We start from the raw sequence: 21865 nt of genomic DNA, 5'->3' as shown, positions 1-21865 counted from the left end.
CCTCTGCTTTTCCTCATATAAATCAACGATTTACCACCAACCATCAGTCAGAACCGATACTCGCTGTGGATGATACTATTATCATTATTTCACGTCCATATACCGAATGTTTCCAAATTTGTATGAATGTCTTTCCTAGCTTGAACAAATGGATTAAAGCCAATAAATTCACATTAAATTTTGACAAATATACTTCATGAAATTCTGTACTACCAACAAAAATTACGTTAATCTAGGCTTTCAGTACGAGGATGAAACAATGGAAGTAGTAGATTTCTTGGCGTAAAAGTTGACAAATTAAAATGGAAGAAACACGCTCGATACATCATCCCTAAACGAAGGTCGGCATGCTTTGCTATGAGGACCGTAACGTAACTCATGAAAACATAAACTTATATTTGTAGATCACGCCAAACACTGACCTCAGTAAATATCTAAAAGTAGTTTACTATACTGGACTTACGCTACAGATGCTAATGTAGTGGACGTGGTACAAATACTGTACAGAGAAGTTACAGTACGCCATTCAACAATGCAACTGGCTACTGACCCAATAACCAAGGTTGGATTCCAGACCTGGGCATCAGCACTTTGACTTTCAGTTTAGGTAAAGGGCTCTGTGAGGTGACAATGTGTACAGCCCACATACACAACACAGAACCCCAGTTATGTCACAAGTCCCTTAGAGGTTCATTCTAAAGACAACGGGTGAACAAGGTTAAAAACATAACCTAGAAATATCTTTATTATGTGATCTCATAAAACTAATGCCTTGTAACTATACACAAAAATGCCACATCCTTTACATAGATACATGGAAAGTAGCTATTTACATAATTCTTTCTTGATATATTATCAAAACCTTATACTAATTTGAAAGCCATCTGGAATTTATATAATAACTTTGGAATACATACCTTGTTATTAATTAACTTACGCGTAACTTGCAGCGAGTCCGACTTATTGCTCAATCTCAATCTGAAGAAATGTTTTGATATTCCCTTAATTTCAATAACACAGAAAAGTAAATAAGAGAACTGCGAGAGCCATAAAATACGTTTTCAGGTCATTTTGAATCATCTGGAGTGAAGTTACTGACACGGGAGGTGGACATGTTACCTACAGATCTGAAGATTTCACTTGCGACGTTCCTAACCTAATATTTTCTTATATAGGTTATCACATTTCTAGCAATAACATAACTGTAAAAATTACAATCTTATAACATTCATAGTAAAACAGAGTTATATTTTAATTAATAATTAAAATAAACAGAACAGATACTTTAAAACTTGAGATGACGATGTTCTCACATTTACAATACATCTGTCTCCTCTACACGTAACAAGCGACAAGCAGATCACAATCACCAGAAATGTTATTGATTTAAGAATATTAACAGTACAATTAGTAATTATCCTTAATAGGTGGAAATAAACATTAACCTTTATCATATGGGTGCATGGGGTTTAAACCCTGTATTACAGGGTTGCCAGCCAGACTTTAATTTTAATCTAAACAGTTCAGCGGTACGCTAACGCAACGTATGACCACCTACACTGTGCATAAGCTCTGATACCCAAACAATGTCTGTCCTCAAACGCTACTCTTTGAAGGAAACATTAAGCGTTAAAAAATAAAACTGAAAGTGGACATCAAGGCATCATGTGGATTATGGCTGAGCTTTCTGGGTGTTAAGTTAGCGTATAAGAGTAACACCGTCAGATTGTAGAATGCTCCAGTATTACAAATCCTTAAAGAAAATACACAATACATATCACAAGTGTTTTTTAGTTACAAATAATGCGAAAATCACTCTTAAAGACACATCTGCATTAAACTGGACAAAAATCAAGTGAATGCTCTCCAGATTTTTAAAACAGAAGTGTGAAAATTCCTTACTAGACAAGAAACATGACAGAAAACTTTAGAACATTCAACACTGGCCAGATACCACCATGGCACGTTAACGACTATGCGCATGCCACGAGGCCAAACAGACAGAACGATATTCTTTTCAACAAACTAAAATTATATGCAAAAGCATCTGCATCTTTACATGTTTCAAATTATTTTTTATAAAATTGAACAATGAAGTTCCAACTGAAAAATACATTTACTGACACGAATATCAACAAGCGACGCATTAAAATTTGAAAGTAAATAGAAAATTAATTATAATTGGTTACTTGAAACATCTTGGTCACAGGGAAAAATAAAAAAATGGTATCCAGTTGCATTTCATGTCAGCAGAGATGTCTCACTGTACATAGTTAAACTTGAGCACATACAATTCCCTACAAATAGCAAAGACAAAGAAGTAGCGCATACTGCAGTGATTCATTTATGCTTGCTTTCATAAAGTGATAATTATTTCAGTCTCTCTCGACAAGTCTTATTATTTCTATCTACATGACATTTCTTTACACCAGGCATCCTCTTGGTCGAGTCTGCCGCATGGTCCGAAGAACGTGCTTGATGGCAAACTTGTACTTCAACAGGGATGTAAGAAAGATGGTCCACTTTGAAACTACTCCCTCACATTAGTTTCGTGACTCTTTACGACAACGCTCGCTGCAATGAAGACTGCCAACACGAGGTTTCACTATTGCAAAGTGTTTGTTACTCCTAAATAATGCAGAAACTGATATGTTAAACTTCCTGTGTTCAGAGAGGTACTAGACGATTCAATTAATACGACGACAACCCGGCATCATTTGATGCTCTCTCAAGTTTCTTCAGTATCACAATTTTCAGAAGCACCTGCCGCACGATCTCCCGTCTTAAAAGAGTTCCGTACCTAGACCGTATCACAAACCAGATTCATAAATCACGTCTTCACAGCTGCCATCAATTAGCATTATTGTTGGAACCAGTAGGCGTTCCTAAGTTGTCAATTTCCCTCTGGGCTCGTGAGATTTTAACTTTATCTCGCGGAGTGCCATCTTCTCCTGTTTCCATAGCAAACATTTTCATTTTCTCCTTAAAACTGAGTTTCTCCGGCAGAGGACCTGATCGTGTTGACAGTAATTTCTGGTGCTGCTGAGCGGCCAGTAACCTAGCACGTGGATCTCTGAGGGAAGCACAAATTATCAGTCAGGTTTATCGGACTGCATTACACATTCCTTCACCAATATAGGAAATGCACCGTGATAATGACAACCATCACCCGCAACACAGCTCACAGTTACCAGTCCCTACGTCGGAGAAAAAAATGTGCCACCCCGCAAAGTTCTTCCTATTCCAGGAAAGCAAATGGCGTGTGATCGTGTTGGTTGGCGAAACCTGTGTCATTATCTACATGCAGAAAAATCAATGCTGAATAAAACTCTTATAAGCAGAACACTGAACATCACAGCAAGTGGCCAACCTGACCACAGCTCTTCGTTGATCCATCCCAAAAAAAATATGAAGACGGTCCTTAAATTGGGCCAAGATCACCTACTCCCAAAGTCTTCTAATTTTACTATTCATTGATCATCTTATCATATACTATATGGTATGAGCTCCCGAGAGCATTGTTAAACAAACCATGAAGACTAGACGAGACTTCACGGCATAACCCAGAAAGACCACAATCCGCACGAGTAATATTACTTACTTGTAAACTTCCTGAGCTCCGATCACTCCCGGTGTATTTCCAGAAAACAAACCGCCATCTGGGCTCTTTGGAGATGCCAATAAAGTCTCAGCCTCATTAATGAAGTGCTGCAACAGGCACAGGTACGTTAATCGTACGACTTGCATGAAACAAATACGGCGCGTCACGCACCAAACTGACTACAAAATGACGGCATTTAATTTTGAACCGACTACGTGGAGCAAAGTCCTTCCTGAGAAGCCAAACAGCCACTACTAAAGATGAACGCAACTGTCACTTCCTGGCTCCCAGCAGGAACTCCACGACTACCCGCCAAGTGCTTCGAGGTTTCTACGTCGAGTATCTCTAGATAAGAATAATAAAATTACCTTTCCTATATCGTAGTAGTTCCTGCCAGAAACTGCGAAACGACATTTGCGTTCAACTTTTTTAACTTCAACCAAGTGTTACTTACATCGGGATCCTCCCGAATCTGTTCCATCGGCGGCTGAGGCGGTGGCTGATTGGCGTTTGGATCGTGGAATGACACCCTTTTCGTTGTTGGATTAGCTTCTGACCCCCTGCTATGTGCCATGCTGCTCCGCTCAGAGCCGGCTGACAACATATTTGTACTGGGATTTCTCAATACACCCTGCGTTTGAGACATTACTGTAAATGACGATCCCCTCTCTGGTGGCTGAGGTGGAACCAGAAGATTCGAGTTCCTTTCATTCGAACTACTCGTCTGCTGACCACTGCTCATTAGCAGAAGGGAGTCTAGCCTCTGTGCACCACTTTGCTGTAAGGGCGATGCGCTATTAACAAATGGCGGCTTTGATTCCTGATGCTGGTAATAATTAATTGACTCTACTTTCTGCGTTGCATTCGGTGACAGCGGCAATGTGGTACCTGCAGGTGATTTACTGTGGTCATGTTGGTGATAGTTGCTTGTCGTGGTAGTAATGTTGTTTGATGACTGGGATGTAAGATAACCATTATACTGTTGATGAGGATTTGTGGGCTGATAGGTGGTGTGATGAATCTGCGGAGGAGGAGACGCTGGACCGTTTATGACAAGGTTATCTAAACGCAGATGGCTAGGATTGGCAGGTTTTGGTGTAGGTAGCATGTACTGATTATTGTTTGGTGTTGTTACTGCGTGTGGAACATGAGTCAGTGGTCTGGACACGGATGTATTGCTTTGTTGACTTGGAGATAAAATTTGATTCTGTGGCTGATGTGGAGACATCGGCTGTTGCAGCATCTGATGTTGAAGATTGTGTCTAATTTCTTCATCCTGGAAGAGTAAGAAACTTTTATGCAATAAGTGATGGCAATCATGAAAAACATAAACACTGCGTGACGATACCTTGTGGGGTAATTTCCTGTTCTTCCTCCCGACTGACCTTAGCAACGTTGTTCAGCACAGTCTGTCGCACTATTTATAAAAACTGAATACACCACAAAACCAGCCTATTGGCTCAATTGGTTCACTAGCAGGGAAGACACAGGTTAAGTAAAAAATATTTTAATAGTGGCGCATTTCTACGGATTGCAAGAATACAGAGTCCACTTACCCTTCGTTTTGAGGTATCATGCAACATCCAATCCTCCTCCTCCCTGCCGGAGTTCACCTCTGTTTGCTTCCGTTTAATCTCCTCAATTCTCTTGACCTTCTCCTTCTCATCTGTCACAGTATTTGCTGTGGATGGCAAAGTGTTAGCAGCAGGCAGCACTGACGGTCGCCCATTTTGCTGAAAATCTTGCGGTCGCCGAGTATTCTGGCTTCGACTGTGGTCCGCATCATCTTGCTGCTGTGCTGCCATGTGCAACAAACCTTGTACTCGATCCACACTCTCCTGGAAAGACACATTTCACATGATAGTATCAACAACCAGTCACATATAATGAGACTGGTGGTATTACTCTCCCAGGAATGAAAGACATTTCTTGAAATTAATCGCACATATTGTGCGGTATACACAGTCTGGACTACTGACAGTAATATTAAAAACATCATAAATAAACAGAAAAATACAGTGATTTTGACACAGAATACAGTACAACCCCTCTATAACGCGGTTCCGGATAAAACTATACCTCATGTCCCCCATAGTGCAGCATAGTATTTTCTTTTAGTGTTAGTGTATAATTTTAGTAGCGTAAAAAGTATTCAAAGTATATAATTATCATACAAAAATGCTTCCTTCCTAATCCTTTAAAATTCACCAAATATGAAACACTTACATATCATGCAACGCTAAATAACCACTACAATTGATACAGGTAATTAAACAAGCAATTGTTCATTCATTGCCAAACTATATTCCACCTTCCGACATGCTGCCAATCACCCTGTGCATAAATATATCTTCCAAACAGAAAACCAAACTTATTTGATTAAAAGCTCGGAGTATGAGCAAGGGACACAACACGGCTCACAGCAAGAGCCTCATTACATTTTACAGTCCAGCAAACTTCGAAAAATCATGCTGTAGAACAAAGTAATGACATCTTACATTACTGCACGAAAAGCATTGACCCTAGCAGAGTACTACGGCGTTGGTTCCGCAGAACCCAAAGAAGGTAAGGGTAAATGTAGTACAACGCATAACCACAAACACACACACTCTGCTCCAAAGCCACAACAAAAGCCCGGGGAATCCTAATCTCCCTTACTTGTTCCTCTTCGCACTCCTCCTCTTCCTCTTGCCGCGCGCACTCCTCTGCGCGTCGCTGGAATTCTCGCTCCAACTTGAGTGCTCGCAGCTGTTCCTCCTGCTGAGACGTGCGCTGAGGCAGGCCACCCAGTTCCGAAATCTGCTGGTCACGCCACGCTCTCGCAGCCTCTCGCCGACGCTGCTGCTCCTAGCCAGTGAAAAGGGCGGGCAGAAACCGAAAGCACACGGATTGGAAGGACTGTTACGACATGCACATCACAAAGACACAAAAGACGTAACACATTACCAAACCTGTACACATTGTGCTTGGGGTTCATCGAAGGAATCTTAACATTCTGTGGAGCCCTCTGATGTTGGACTCGAGTCAGCATGGCAGATCAGACATTTATTTATCAAGAAAGTGTACTACAAATTACTTGATCTTTCAGTATTACCAATTTAATACAAACTCCATTCTCACTCAAAGCATCTTCACAACTATTGCTAATTTAATTCTAAGGTTCTCTGAATTAATCTTATAAATGAGCACTGAAACTTCTATAAAAATACAGAAGTACATCTGATCAGTGCGATAACATTTCTTTTGAACAAAGCGTACTAAATACTAAACAGTGTACAAATGTACAGATCAAATGACACAAACTTCTTATGTGTCACAACGTTCATTATCATACAGGAACAAACTGCATTTGGTACGTACAAGTGACAAAAGAAATCTGATTGATGCTAACGAAAATGAGAACAATGGAACGCATGTATTAACAGAAACTCTTGAATCAAAGCAAACATAATCAGGGGCCATTCTTTAAAAAAGGTAACACAGACATTTTGAAAAGGTATGGAAGGAGAAACCAAAGGGAACAGAATAAAAAAACTAAAAAATCAGACAGAACTAATTAAGAGCACATTCTAAGAATGAAACGAAGACAAATTCAGACAGTTTTGAGCATGAAATTAATAGGAAGATGCCCAAGAGAGAGATCAAAATCAAGGCGGAAACAACGGGTTAGCAAAGCTGTCATACAGAGACACTCAGTTGTCAAATGAGCCACGTCAGAGGAAGAAAAAGAAAAGAAACACAGAAAATATGTCATCTTAGATCACCTACACATTCAGGTTTACCCAGACTTAAAACAAGACTTGCAATAACTTAATGTGCTTCAATAAGGTCAGCCACAGATTGTCAACCTTCCTTCATCGGCAACTTAAGAATAGTTCGAAAAGAATCACAGTACACAGAAACACTTGAACGAACCATAATATTGCAAAACAAAGAACCAATTAAATTCCAACACCACAGGAGCATTCAAAGTCAACAGGCAAGCAGAAATTATTTGAATATCTGATTACTTTTTCCCGTTCCTCTCTTTCCCAAGGGTTTGTGGCATTAAACTGGTAGTGGCGAGACGGCTGGTTTCCGGTGCCTGGAGAGGCGGGGTAGTAGGTTCCTCTAGGAGGCTCCCCCATACTCGCTGTATACCTGTCAACAGAAATAAAACAATAATTTACCTCACAGAAAAATCACGAAGTATAGTGAAGCTACTTAAGACGACAGAAAACGGCACACAGTCATCTTCAGGGTAGAAGTCCTTTGATATGTCAGTAACTGCCCAGAAGATCACAACCCAACCACCGTTAATCATTTTTAAACTTCTTGCACGTGCACGGAAGTCCGAGTTACAATAAACGCGCATTCACCACCGTAATGTAACTGATCTTCCCTTGATCCATATTTGGCTAGATTCTTTCAAACCGAAAACTGTACAGACCATAATTAAACACTTCCACTGCAAGCTAACGTGAGTATTCGGAGCTGATCCCCAAATAAATTTATTTCTTCCCGCCCCTTAAACGAGCAAGGTTCATGAATTACGCCAAAGGTGATACCGACCTGTTATCAGAATTTGCAGAAGGCGAGAGCAGTTTCTGTCCTGTATTCGAGCTTCCTGACTGGTAAAGAGGATGCGTTGACGTTGGAGGTGGCGGTGGTGGAGGAGAGTCTCTGTAACCCACATCTTCAGGGGGCATGGATGGTCGAGCAGACCCTTGCGAATCGCTGCCTAAAGGCGGCCTTACTTGTCCCTGAATTTCGTGTCCCAACACATTTTGGTGGTTAGAATCTGCGGGGATGGGTGGCCTCTGTAATTCACTGCCGGCGTGTACGGGGCCCGGATAACGGTTAGGTTTGGGTGCTGTGGGAGGAGGGGCATACCCCACGTGAGGATGAGCTCCACTATATGATGGGGACGACTGAGGCTGGCCACCACCGGGGGACTGCGAAAAAGGCAGCATGGTGTTATGCTGAACGTGAAGGGGATTGCTTGGGTCTTGGTTGTGATACGGATAATTGGTGTTGGGGACTCGTTGAGGATGGCCAGGCAACATCTGAAACAGAAATTTAAAATCTGTGTAAGTTTAATTAAATATTAACATAATGCAACGATGAAAAAAATCAATTAAGCTAATATAAGCAGCCAACAGCTAGTCATCTTCCTTATCATATATCGTGAGCAATTGCCCCGCACAACATAATAAATGCCACCCCACCTGAGGTCGGGCGTGCACTCCTGGTTGCAGGGGATAATGCTGCGGCGACGTGACTCCTCCTCTCATTTCCCGTCTCCGGATTTCTTCTTGCATTTCTTGCAGTTTTGCTTCTTGCCTCATGATGTCACGAGTTGACTGAGAACGGGGAGCCATGCCCTGCAATTAGCAGTCAAGTAACTTCATGATATGATAGAGTAAGTTTAAAGTAACTTTAATTTCTATTACTGCCCGCGGAACGCAGGAACTTAATATGCACCACCAGTATTTATGAACTGATTACAACTTACGGCTCTTACACGAAAATTAAACTTAAAAGAGAACCCGGAGTGTCGTAAGATCAGAAACAAACGAAACGTTACTTGATTACTTACCGAGACATGTTGAGGGCTACCATACTGATCTTTCTGGGGAATGTAGGCTGAGGCCGGGCGATCTCGTGTACCAGGTTGTAGGCCATCTGGCGGACGGTGCAGAGACGACTGCGAGCCTCGCAAACTTTTCTGCTGGTGTGTCGGACTTCTGCAAAACAACAGCGTTACAGAACAGGTATAATGCCAAACTCTTCGGTGCTAGAGACAGACGTAAAATTTTTCAGACTCACGGTAACTTAAATGTATTTATTCGCCTGTTAAGTTTTAAGGTCACAATATAAATAAAACTGTACAGAAAGAATCTCGCACTAAAACAGGAAAACTCTGATTTTTAAGCAAAGGACTGAAGTTTACCTCAAAGAGTATACCTGGATTTTCCAACAAATGGCGTGGACTGGGGGTAGTCAAAAAAAAAGAAGAGGTTATGTTTCGTTTTAAATATACAGAGTTTACGGCACTTGCAAGAGGCACCGTGAAGATCACACACACCTGTCTTCATGAGCTTGTGGGCTGGGCAGTTTCCCTCTATTCGGGCTCGGAGGTGGATAGCCGTTGTGCAGTTCGTGGTTTCTATAAATACTTAAATTCTGATAGAAACGCTCCCCATCGCCACCTTGCTGATTCTGCTGATTCATCAGATGCTGATTAGGTGGATGCTGCTGTTGGTTTTGTGATGGGTGGTGGGGAAGGTTCTGGGATGGATGCAGTGATTGCAGTGGCGGATGGTGATTTGTATGGGAAGGATGTTGGTTCTGCGATGGATGTTGCGGGTTTATCTGAGTTGGGTGTGGATGCTGATTCATGTGATGTGGTTGGATTGGTGACTGCAGATGCGGAGGATGGTGAAGGCTTGGATTCGAAGACTGCCTTGAAACAAGGCCACTTGGTGGCAATGCTGACGCGGGGATGCGAGGATCATTGAGATTCTGACTTGATCTATGAAAAAATAAAACAGTACACAATAAACATACGGAAGAGACGGATCCAACGCACTGGTGACGACACTATCATGGCTTCTTCTCCAATTCCGAAATGAAATCCTCACGGAAAATCTAATTTATAAAAACTGTCGTAACTTCCATCGTCATAAGTTAATAAAGATCATGAAAAATTGTAATAAACCAGAACTTACTTTGACCTGATCCCTGCCCCATTGGCAGGCTGTGACTGGACTTCATATGTTTTCTGGGGAATGCTATTTGTGGATGAGGTGCGGCTGTAGCCAGGGTTGAATACCTCATGTTGCTTGCTGCCAGGGGTGGAAGTGGGTGCTGGCCCAGGGGATGTGGGTCCATGAACAAGATCGCTGTTTCCACCTAGAAGAGATTAATGGTGATTAACATCAGCTCGATTCTGATCTTCTGGGTCGACATCACGTAGCCTCGTAGATGGTTACAGAGGACTTCTGCCCTGAAGATGGAAGAGAGAAGTTCCTCCAAAATGTTCGTAAACATAAGTGGTTTTATAAACAGACAGTACCACAACCCCAAATGCCATTACCCAAATTCTCTGCCATGGAAACCTCGGATCTCGTTAATATCAGTTGTTCTGCCACTGTAAAATTGACTGTAACCACACGCCACTACATATATCACGGACGACCTGTAACGTGCTTGGAAAGGTGAAGTCATTAGTAAAGTTTCATCATCGTGTTACGGTGACAGTATTCAAACATGTACAAATACTCACTGTTTAGTGATGGAACAGATTTTGAACTCTGTATGGGTGCATGGGGTGCCATGTGTCGCCGTGAATCTCCGTTGTGATTCTGCTCACTTAGGAGTCTTGACGGCAAGTCTCTTTCACTCATACGACGAGGCCCTGTACAATTAAGCAATTACAACAGTAAGTAACAACTTTGTATGAGGACAATAGTTTTTCTGAATGGCTGCAGATGTCAATAGTTGCCTGTATAAAGTACTCTACAGCGACGTGCGTACATTTGTCAGAAAACTTTCCTTAAGCTTGATAAGTATTCCACATTGAATGATGGGACACTCCAAATTAAGTTTCCATTCTGTGAATAGCCCAAACATATTTTTTCCTATTATCCTTATTTAAGGGGGGGAAAAAAACAGTATATTTATGCTGTGTGCACATGGCACTCCCAATTTTGAACATAGCGACCCATTGGATGCACGCACGCGCGCAAACACACTCACACAACAAAAAGAAACTATGTCTAACAGAAATTAAATCTCGTCACAAACAAATTAACAATTAATCATTTAATTATAATCATTCCAGTCTATGCCTAAGCTTTTTATATTCTCGTCTCTGGCCATAATATCTGCCGTCTACCGGCCGCAATGCTTACCTTTAGATGAACTCCTAAGATTCGCTAATTGAAATAAAAACTGCAAATATATGGAACACAGAGTAATTTAACTTTTAAAAATGTGTACACTTCATGCATTATGGATGGGATATTGTGCCTGAGAAAATATACAGTAAAATTTCTCTTAAGCTGTTTTCTCAGTCACAGCTTTTCTAGGAAAAGAGATGAGCGGCACAACCGAGCCAGAAAGTTTCCCCAGGTTCAGTGTAACCTGAATGGCACAATGTAAAGCAAAGTTACGTAAGCCATGCCGATCTGCAACACACATGCAAAATACGTAACATATTTGAAATAATAACTTATGCCCCCAACGATGTAAAAATAAGTGCCACGTAAATCTACGCAGAGAAAACAAACGAACTGCCCTACCAGATACGACATAAAATGGTAAAATTAGTGTTCAACGTAAGGTGCATCATGAAGACAAACGAAAGGAAAACGGTTCAAATAATAAGAACACCAAAACACGACAGCATTCACATGATTGATCTGTTGCTTACACCTTGTGAGAACTGGGAGTCCACGTCCGGCGCGCTCCGGCTCTTTGCTCGCGCTCCCAGCGCTGGCTAACCGAGGTTCCAAATTACTTCTCACTTCATTTCCACCACAACCGACCAAAAACTTGTCTTGAACAGATGCCGACAGCAGGATATTATCCTCACTCTTGGGTCTATGGTCTACCAATCGACAAAACTTCATCTGATTTGGAAACACAACGCTCTCGGACTTTAAACAAGGTCTCAAATGACTCTCAGTTTCGGCACAGAGACGTCTTTCTTTGTCCCATGAGCGCACATTACCCTTAGAAGGTCCCACTTTCAAAATGTTATCTTCGCTCCTCGGCCGCTCAGAACTGAACAAAGGGAGGTCCTGATAGCTACCAACGTAAGGTACTGCTGACATAAAGCTCTCTACACTTTTACTGTGCTTGACAGGTGTGTCTTTTGAAGTAAGTAAGATAAAAGCTCTGTGCTTTGCCGCACCGACTTCATGCTGTTGTAGGCAACCGTTAGCGCTACTGATACAACACCGTAACTGATTTCCCACCGATTTAACTTCAGTTAAAACTTGCCTATTCTCCCGACTTCCGTCATAACTTGACTGTGACGCATCTTCGTGTCCTCGAGTCATTTCTTGGTCCTCTAACTGCCTTGCTACTGTCTCAAATTCCTTGTCCCCACTCCCTGCAATCTTAAATTCAGCGCCGTCATCTCGCGAGACAAGCTCCTCACAGCTCTTGTACTGATCCTGCACTTCAAAGTCGTCACTTCCGCATCCAAGGGACAAGCGATCAGCGCTGTAACTGACGGCTCCCAGCCCAACACCGCATACGTGACTGCACGAGTTGGGACGTACCGGTACGAGACAATCCCAATTACCATCTTTTCTAAGACATGTTCTGGTCATGTCAGGGACTGATTTAAACGCTCCGCTCCAAAGACCTGTCCTAGTTCTTCCTCTACACCCTCCCCTTCCGCAGATTCGTATCAGTCCACTGTCTTCAAGGTGCGAAAAATGTTTAGCCAAGGCAGCGACACGGCCGTACCCTAACCTAACTTCTTCGGGAGATTTCCAACATTTTGATTGTTTACTATTGTCGGATGAGTTGTCATCATCTTTAATACAGCTCAGGTCCAAATTAAGCATCGACATTATCATATGTCCGTCAGTGCCATCGACCTCAATATTCTTGTTCTCCAGTTTACGATGCATACTGGAGCCACTGGTGTTCAGATTACTCAGCAAGATATCGTCGACATCCTTAACTTTCTTCGTATTCCCATTCGCACGGATACTTCGATCTGCAGTCTCATAATTTCTTCTATTTGCTAATTTAAATTCGGGTATTTCAGAATATTTACATTTGCTGCCCGTCTTACAGTTCGCAGACGGATCCGACGAGTCGGACGTCGTCGACGACGCGGAACAACATTCGTTCATGCAGCACGGAGAAGCAGAATCATCGCGGTCTCCACTCGATACAACAGACGACACAGAACTGTTTTCAACTTCGATAGCAATCCCAGGCATCTGCGCTGGTTTAAAAGCGACGTTATTCTTAGCGGTACCAACTGTATCCGACTCGACGCCGCGTCCTTTCAAAAACTTATTATGGAAGAATTTAGTCAACGCGGGGTACTCTTGCTTTTCGGGAGGAGAAACGCGTAACGAGAAACTCGCGTCTCCATTTTTTGTAGTAGCCGACTCCGTATTTGTTTCCGCATTACGAAACCTACCGATGCGTTTCCCATCATTCATCTTACACGTGCCAATGACCTTAAGAGTCGAGTGTTCGGGGTGAGAGAGAGGTACAGTCAAAGTGTTGCCTGACGCACCACCAGATTCACTGGTTAAATACGAGGTGGCACATCGTACGCACTCACAATGGTAAGGAGAATGAGATGATAAATTCCGAACAGGATTCACATGTACCGCAGAATAAATAGATTGGTTCGAAGGGTACAAACATTCCTTAGAGGCCAGACCTGATTGGCTGTTCCAGTCAACTCTTTCCTGATATGTGCTCGGATATCGTTTGCCGGTCGAAGCCGAAGAATGAAGGTTTGCTATAGACATGCTTGGTGCCAGGTGTCCTCTGGTAGGTGCGATGTCATAAGTTGGAGTAAGCAGTTCGGAGTTAGGGCGAGGTCTTGTCAGATTTGGAGCTGTTAGGAAAGTGTTAGAAGAAATGTTAGTACAGAAAACCATTCTCAAGTTATCCTAATTAAGAATTCTAATGGAAAATAATATACATCGACACTTCGATATCTGGCGCTTTGAAATACAGTATGAAAAGCAAACAAAGCTAGTCTGACCTCTTCCCATGACTGGCGACGGTTGCTGAAGTAACGTTGCTAAACCATGGTAAATGGCACCCTGCTTGGCGACCTCCAGCGTTACAGTTGGACCAGTTCGAACGAGATACTCAGCTGCCCTGTGAACAAAAGAAGAGCACCATTTTTATCATTCTTGCTGCTGGTGGCTCTTAATCGGCACACAACAGACGAAATGAATACCTGGAAAAACTTCTTTTTTAAATTTAAAAACAAATTCAAAATTTTTTAACTTACTTCTCTTGTGTAATTCCAACCAGACTCTGTCCGTCAACCTTCAACAGCTGGTCACCTGCTTGTAATTGGCCATCCTGAAGAGAATAATGGATAATCAACATACATAGAAAGCGAGAGAGAGAGACAAAGATGTATGAACGTGCGCATAGCGTATCAATTCTGGTGCATTCACTCCATTACTCGGCCAAAAACGTGCGCTCAATTTCCTTCAACAAGTCTTGTTCAAAACATTTTTCACTCTGATAAACATTTAGCGTGATTTCAGGTTTTCACGGCAACGAGTATCAAGACGGCCGTCTTCCGCGACGTTGAGCCAACATCCTGAAAGACAGCGTTCTTGACGTTATTTTAAATCACATGCCCACATAATTAACTGGCAACAAAAACAAAAACAAAGGAGCATCGCACTCGTGAAGCCGACTTCCACAACTCAATCAATTTATGAACGCTGGGAGTGGAATTGCACAGTTTTAGTTGTGTGAATAGTTCAACTTACGGCATCCGCGGCTCCGCCTTTCACCACAGACTTGATGTAGATGCCCAGGCGGTCCTGTCCTGCGCCCTAGAAACACAGCAGGTTGCATAATTACAGGCTAGGCAAGGGAATGCAAAAAAACGTACTCCACGTACTGAATTGAATGAAAAATCAGAAGTTTGTCCGGCTCAGGATAAAATTCAACTTCAAATTTTGGTTTTAGGGGGATGATCCTTAGGGCTCTGCTGTCTCATCAAATTACTCACCAGTACCAGTTAAATGGTACTGAGAGAAAAAAACTAGTTCCTAATCTGAACCAGTTCGAACCAACGCACATCCTCATGCACTATAAAATTAAGACAAATTTTAATATTATCCTCCAATTTAATTTTTAAACTTCTTAGCTGCCACCTTCTTACAAAGATCTTGTCCGCGACACTTAGCTGTGTCTACACCAAACGAACATAACCTCAAAGAAATTAGTGTTTATGTAGACAGATATCAAATGTTTTTGAAACAGATGATACAACTGGTAGTAGCGACTTGTGGGTGGGTGCAATGTCAGACTGGTATTCAAGTACTGTATCGAGAGGACTGGATGCTGAGGTCAAGGGTATCAACATTACACTGCAATGATCGGGGGGGAGCAGTTTCAGAGGCAGGCGACTGCTGTCCGATATCGCTCCTCTGTAACTATGGTAACTGCATCACAAATTCAGATGTCAATGACGTGAAATGCTAAGACGGCTGTCTTCTGGGATGCATCACCACACAGAATGGTAGATAGTGAACGACGTTTCAGAGGATCTTACTGCCTCCATCATCAGGGTGACATCCATCTTTATACTTCGAATCTCATCCATAAAAGGTTTTTGTTTCAAGCGATGATCACATATTCAAAATGTTATAAGCGAATTTCTTTCTTAAAGTTTTCTTTTAAGGGAGTTCGCGAGCCTGTGTTTACGTCCGAAAACCTCACGCGGGCTTTAACCTAGCCATAAGACGTCCACTAATAAAGAGGACAGTAAATTTTGAAAGGATCAGGAGATTCGACATCGCCCTGAAAGTATTTTCAATAGTTCAGTTCCAGAGAGACGAGCGTTTGTAGAATATATTAGGACATGACGTCCCAAGTCAACATTTTCATCTCAAGAAACAAGGTCAAAACCGCAGGAAGGGAGGAGCCTCTCTTCGCCTCCCCCCAACAAAAACAAAGAAATTACATTCGAAACGTGGTTCCGATGCGTCATCGTCATGGCAGGTTGAACAACACGCTGTGAAAATGTTTCTTTTGCTGTTACAAGACAATTACTTTAATTTCCGATTCGGGGAGTCTCTTAAACATGGCCAACATAAGAAAAGGATACTTAAAACCTGCAGCCTACACAATTATAATGATGCCCCCCCCCCAACTTCCGGGCGCTCCGAGCGTCCGTGAGAAAATATAACACGCAACACAACAACGGGACACGATGCGGTTCAGCTGTTTCTGACTCCGGAGAACCAGGCGCATCCAGAAGGTTTCATTGTTGACACAAAGAGTGCGCCGAGTTCAACTGCGAGCAAAGCCAGATTCTTTACGTGAAACTGTCGTCCCTCCTGCCATATCGCACGAAGAAATAAAAAACCACGGAATATTTACAACACGAACACAAATTCCTTTCCATTTTACTTCCTCACGGACAAGTTGGGCGATGTAAGCGGCCACCAGAATCTGATCTAGGACATTTCTGAATGCCCTGAGATTCCCCGAATGGGGGATTCCCCTCCTAACCACTTCAAGTGCGTAGGTCTTCGTGTAACGAAAACTGAGATATTTCGACAATTTTAATTAAACTCCCTGTATCAACGAATGAACCGATTACATACAAGACGTTTCATAAATACTTTCGACACGCATTACGTAAACGATTTTATAGAAAATAATAAGATATCAACTCTTATGCAAATATTGTCATCGTGAGTATTGAAAACCGAGCAAAAGTTAAAATAAACATCGCACTGCGATATTATCGAGAGGTTGTACGACTACCGAAGGAAAAGATATCTATAGATACATTTAAATCGTAGTGTTAATTAATAAATGGGCTGCGCCCTCCTTCCCTGGGCACAGGACAACAGAAAATGGGTGCCCTAGTCCGCCTGGGGCTGAACAAAACCGAAGACAGACAGAGACAGACACGCTGACTGCGTAAACACATGGACGATACAGCGTTACGGGGGGTGGGGGGGCGGGAGGAGAGGAAGGTAAGCTTTCCTCCCCTCTCTGACATAAACCTCGCGGACAATGAAGTCGCTCTGAGGTCAATGGCAGCGTCTCGAGGTTCCACAACTGTTACAAGACTGTACTGCCTTCACTTTCGTTTGGAAGACAGGGCGACGCACGAAGGCGGTCTCCAAGTGACTGACTGTCTTATGTCTGCGTGCAACTAACAAAAGATTAAGCAACCCAACTTTTATTTCCCACAATTCATTTCCAGTCGGTTTCCGTTCCACGCAAACTCTTCCAAGTGTATCGAGCAGGTTAGTGTAGCGGTAACTCGAGAGGCATATCGTTCGAATCACTTGCCAGTGTGAAATCTTTGTTTTCCTCAGACACAAACGCAATAATCTAACCTCATCACCAATCGTAACAACCTTTACGCTAAGTAACCTCTGTAGTTGTAGCAGCGTAATTAAATAACTCCAGTATCACGTATCGAAATCCAGAGCTTACAGTTGTAACTATTTTCCTGTCTTCTTGACCGAAGTTTCGGAGGTTCTTGCTGGTGCCTTCGTCAGGGCGATGGTAAACTTCTACCAGACTTCGCTCCTACTAGACTAGCTCAGCGACTACGAGTTTCTGAAGAAGGAATCTGCTCCGTGGTCAATTTGTATGACGTCTGTTACGATGGCCAGAATCACGACTGTACACAACCCGAGGGGGAGGGGTTTTTCGTAGCAGATGGTGTCTTGAGTTGGACAAACAGCTGAAAACGCTGAAACGCATTGAAAATGCGGAAGGAGTAACGAGGAACGAATCTGTGACGAGCAGCAAATAAGTTATTTAAATATTTTAATCTGTTTTCCAAAGCAGCGCCTATAATTGTTCTGGTAAACAAAAGGTGACAGTGGAACCACGGTTCCGGAGAATTTGACGTAAATATGTCTATACGGAAAGGAAGTTTATATATTGGCTTTATTCTAAATATTTCCTTTATACATGCTTTACAACTGAGTAAAGTTTGATTAAGACATTGCATATTTAACTTGAATTAGTTACGCTTAAGATGGCTCTGTGGTAGCTGAATGTAATGTAAAGTAATGTAATGTAAGGTAGGCGATGTATCATTTCGACAGAGCGATAAACTGCGCTGAACCCTGGATCCTCGATTTAAAAACGCGGCCTTTGATGAATAATACTGCTGAAAAGAAACCCAGTAACTACGCACTACGGCGATCAGAAGCTGCCCCCCCCCCCCCCCCGACTGTAACACTTTCTCCCAAACTCCACAGCGATACTACAGAGTCAAGGACATCCTCGTTGCTAGGCCGCTGCCCACGGCAGTTGTGCAAAATGCGAACATTCAACAATCATATTTAAAAAATATGGACGATATTAGACGCCTGGCAATGGTATCCATTCATTCTTCGACGTTCCCGTGTATATACAAATTAGGAACCGAGGATACATGAAGTCGAACAAAGCAGCTGACAAAACTGGAAAAGAGTAGGCATTTGGCGAGCGGCGACTGTAAGTAAGGAGCAACACGCGTTCTCACAGCCTCTGGTAATTAGACATTGTACGTATTGCATGTTAAAGCACGCGAATCCCATTGTGCGAAAAGTCACAATGGGTCTCAGGAGACGGGCGAATGTCCTGTTCCCCCTCCATCATCAACAGGAAATATTTGGGCGTATTGTTGGTGCGTGTTCGCTTGGGGAAAACATGGTCCAAATGACATTGACTCTAAAATATCTCTTTTAGGGGCGTTTGAGGACAACATATTTGGAAATAAGGGTAAGAAGTCAGAAAACGCTTAAGAGAGACCCATAGATGTAATAAGACACATCACAGCATAACTGTTTTCTTCAGCAGCGCCAAATCAAGATAAGATGGTCAGGACATGTAGCGCGAACGGGAGACAAATGTACGCAAATGTTAAATTAGAAAACCTGTAGGGGAGAGCGAAGGTTAATATTAAAATGCACGTTAAATAAACAGGATAGGATAGGCTCTGAAGTGGGACTAGCGGCGCGATCTTGTGAATACAGTAAACAACCTTGCAATAATCATAATTCAATCATACCTTAACATCATTGCGGAAGTTCTGAACGCGGTCATCTTCGTAACGTTTGATAGGTTTCACCATTAACAATGGAGGATTTCGATTTCCTCGGCCTCGCTCAGTCTTCGGTAACAATGCTGGTCTACGAAAATTATCACGCGGATATTTATGCATTTCCTGCTGAGATCCATCACTGGTACAACGAACACGGTGTTCCGAACTTCGTCCATCGTTCAAATTACTGTTGGAGTAATATCTGTGTCGCAACATCGTTCCTTGTTATGGCATTTTCAATTGCTGCAACCGAACACTGCACTTCGTATTGTTCCAGCTCGTTTTGTATTTTGGGTTTCTAGCCTTACGTCAATTTATTTAATAACACGATACAGAAAATAGTGTTTCAATCTCGGTATTGGCAGTGACGTAAAAATAACACGTAATAACTTCGACACATAAATTCACGTTGCATCTAATATAATTACCAACAATTACTGTCAACGCTTGAGTGGCGCTAGTGATCACTTCCGCCAAACTTGTATTTCCCTCCAAGTCTAGAAATTCTTTTGATTAACGTAAATTTGGAGTTCGAGTTCGCAATTGTTCGATAAGACACAGGTTTTATATTTCGCATAAAACGTGACTTTCAAAGTCAGGCTCACACTTACTTGCTAGTCTCGTCAACGCTTTACTATTACTACACTACCTTATACTGATTATTATTCACACAGCACAGTTCACTTCCTCCTACGTACGAACGTGGCAATGTTTATTACAGTACAACACAAAACAAAACACGATGCAAGTAGTCAGTGAATGCTCGGCTATGTTCGGATATTTCCGCCGATATTCGGCCCTGTTAAAAAACCGATCTAAGGTAACTGGCAAGGGTCAAAGGTCACGAAAACTGGCTTGCCCAGAAACGAACTGATGGTGTTGGGTTTCTTTTACAAAACAAAAAAATAAGACTGAGGCCAACGACCTCAGTGGGTACTGGTACATGATGATAACTCACTGAAAAGTGGGGTTAGGATATTTCTTGTAACCATAAAATATTTTAAGGGTACATGCACAACACAGTGGTCTTGCTGCATCCAAAGCGAGGCAAATTCCTAGGCCCTTTTACCGGTGGGGTTAAATATTGGGCAGCACCATTATGTGGGCAAAATACCAATGGATGAAGACTATAAAATTGTTCAGGGGTGACAAACAACTAACCATCCATCAGATAAACTAAAAATTTCATTTTACTCTAACATGATTTAAATTTTACTGAAAGTTAATAAATTTTATGACTAACCTGTCTGAAACAAGACAACTCACAAGTACCAACCGGTAACCACAATCTTAAATTTATTATGTTTAATGTTCATTCGTTTCTACTGCCAATTGAAGCATCAGGCAATCTAGATGGTTGCCTAGGGTAACAATTTTTTTTGAGAGGGGGGGGGGGAGAAAGCAACGAATAAATAGAAAGAAAAAACAAAATTATTCATAACGTACAGCTACATAAATATTCAAATCCATCAAGAATATACAGATATACCTTAAACGTATTACCTTGAATATTTGCGAATCTTGATTCTTTGTGTAAAATTAGGTATAATTAGATTAATCTTGATATAATTAATAAATTACACACTTTTTTCATTATAGCAGAGCGCATAGTCATATGCCAAGATCTGCAGTCACTACAGAAAGATGGAGTTTCTTCAAATAGTCTTGAAACTACGAAAAAAGTAAATCCATTTCCCCCAGACAACCAATATTTTGCTTACGCACTCTACGTGGTTAGAACCACAAAAGGCGGAATGGAAGTATTAAGAAACAAACGAAGATTAAAAGCCAGCGTTCACTTCAGTTCACCACGACAACTGCAAACATTTAAATGAGTTGGGAATGTCGAGCAGACGATCCAACTTGAAATCACCGAGGGGCTACATTATACCTAACCTAATCTGCAGGCTGCATTATAACAATTTTTCTTCCATGTTCTACGAAGATAAAATCCACGCAACCGGGCGCAGAGATCGTGACATTACAGGCCAAACCAAAATTCTATGAAAATTCTTCAGACTGAACACGGGAAACGCCTATTCTGAACGGTTTCCAACAAACAGTCGCCCTCTCAGCTTTATTTTAATGGTGTATTTCCGTCTTAAATTTTATATTTCACTGCGACCTTTCACTTGTCATAAACAGTACTTCAGCCCAACACAATTTTGCTTCCACTATAAACATACGAATGAAAAAGAAAGAAAAAATGGTACTTGTGGGTTATCGGGACACATCGCTTTAAAAATAGGTTAGGTTAAGTTAATGTGTGTGGATAAATGACATATGCTTGAAAGTTATTATATTTTATTTCAATAAATGACAACTAACCTAACCTATTTTTAAAGCGATGTGTCCCGATAACCCACAAGTACCGAAAAAATTATTTAATAAATATATCAGCGTGTTTAGTAAATCACGTTGAATAGTCTCAATTATCCTCTGCAAATAACTCAATTAAAAACAAGAGCAATCATGATGAT

The 21865-nt window shown here is 41.8% G+C and overlaps 1 protein-coding gene across 9 annotated transcripts in view; it reads right to left on the bottom strand.

The window, feature by feature from the left end:
* Positions 1-727: 727 nt before the first annotated feature.
* Positions 728-21865, bottom strand: part of cno (adherens junction formation factor afadin) — a 75097-nt gene continuing 53959 nt past the window's right edge. For 7 of the 9 annotated variants that reach the window (XM_087341059.1, XM_087341060.1, XM_087341063.1 and 4 more), the window contains 16 exons: positions 15085-15150; positions 14589-14662; positions 14334-14452; positions 14004-14183; positions 10869-11000; positions 10312-10495; positions 9669-10115; positions 9180-9327; positions 8809-8964; positions 8153-8646; positions 7612-7741; positions 6260-6448; positions 5158-5439; positions 4056-4877; positions 3602-3708; positions 728-3073 (listed from right to left, as the gene is read on the bottom strand). In XM_087341059.1, coding sequence (XP_087197185.1) covers positions 2851-3073; positions 3602-3708; positions 4056-4877; positions 5158-5439; positions 6260-6448; positions 7612-7741; positions 8153-8646; positions 8809-8964; positions 9180-9327; positions 9669-10115; positions 10312-10495; positions 10869-11000; positions 14004-14183; positions 14334-14452; positions 14589-14662; positions 15085-15150 — 3753 coding nt within the window. In that variant the 3' untranslated portion in view covers positions 728-2850. The remainder of the gene's footprint in view (positions 3074-3601; positions 3709-4055; positions 4878-5157; positions 5440-6259; positions 6449-7611; positions 7742-8152; positions 8647-8808; positions 8965-9179; positions 9328-9668; positions 10116-10311; positions 10496-10868; positions 11001-14003; positions 14184-14333; positions 14453-14588; positions 14663-15084; positions 15151-21865) is intronic. The other 2 variants (XM_087341062.1, XM_087341061.1) reach the window with 2 other exon arrangements.

Source organism: Zootermopsis nevadensis, unplaced genomic scaffold, assembly GCF_977971745.1.
Source record: "Zootermopsis nevadensis isolate Lab colony 2312 unplaced genomic scaffold, Znev_1.0 Znev_ptg000061l, whole genome shotgun sequence".
Taxonomy (NCBI): domain Eukaryota; kingdom Metazoa; phylum Arthropoda; class Insecta; order Blattodea; family Termopsidae; genus Zootermopsis; species Zootermopsis nevadensis.
This window is presented reverse-complemented; position numbering and strand designations above follow the sequence as displayed.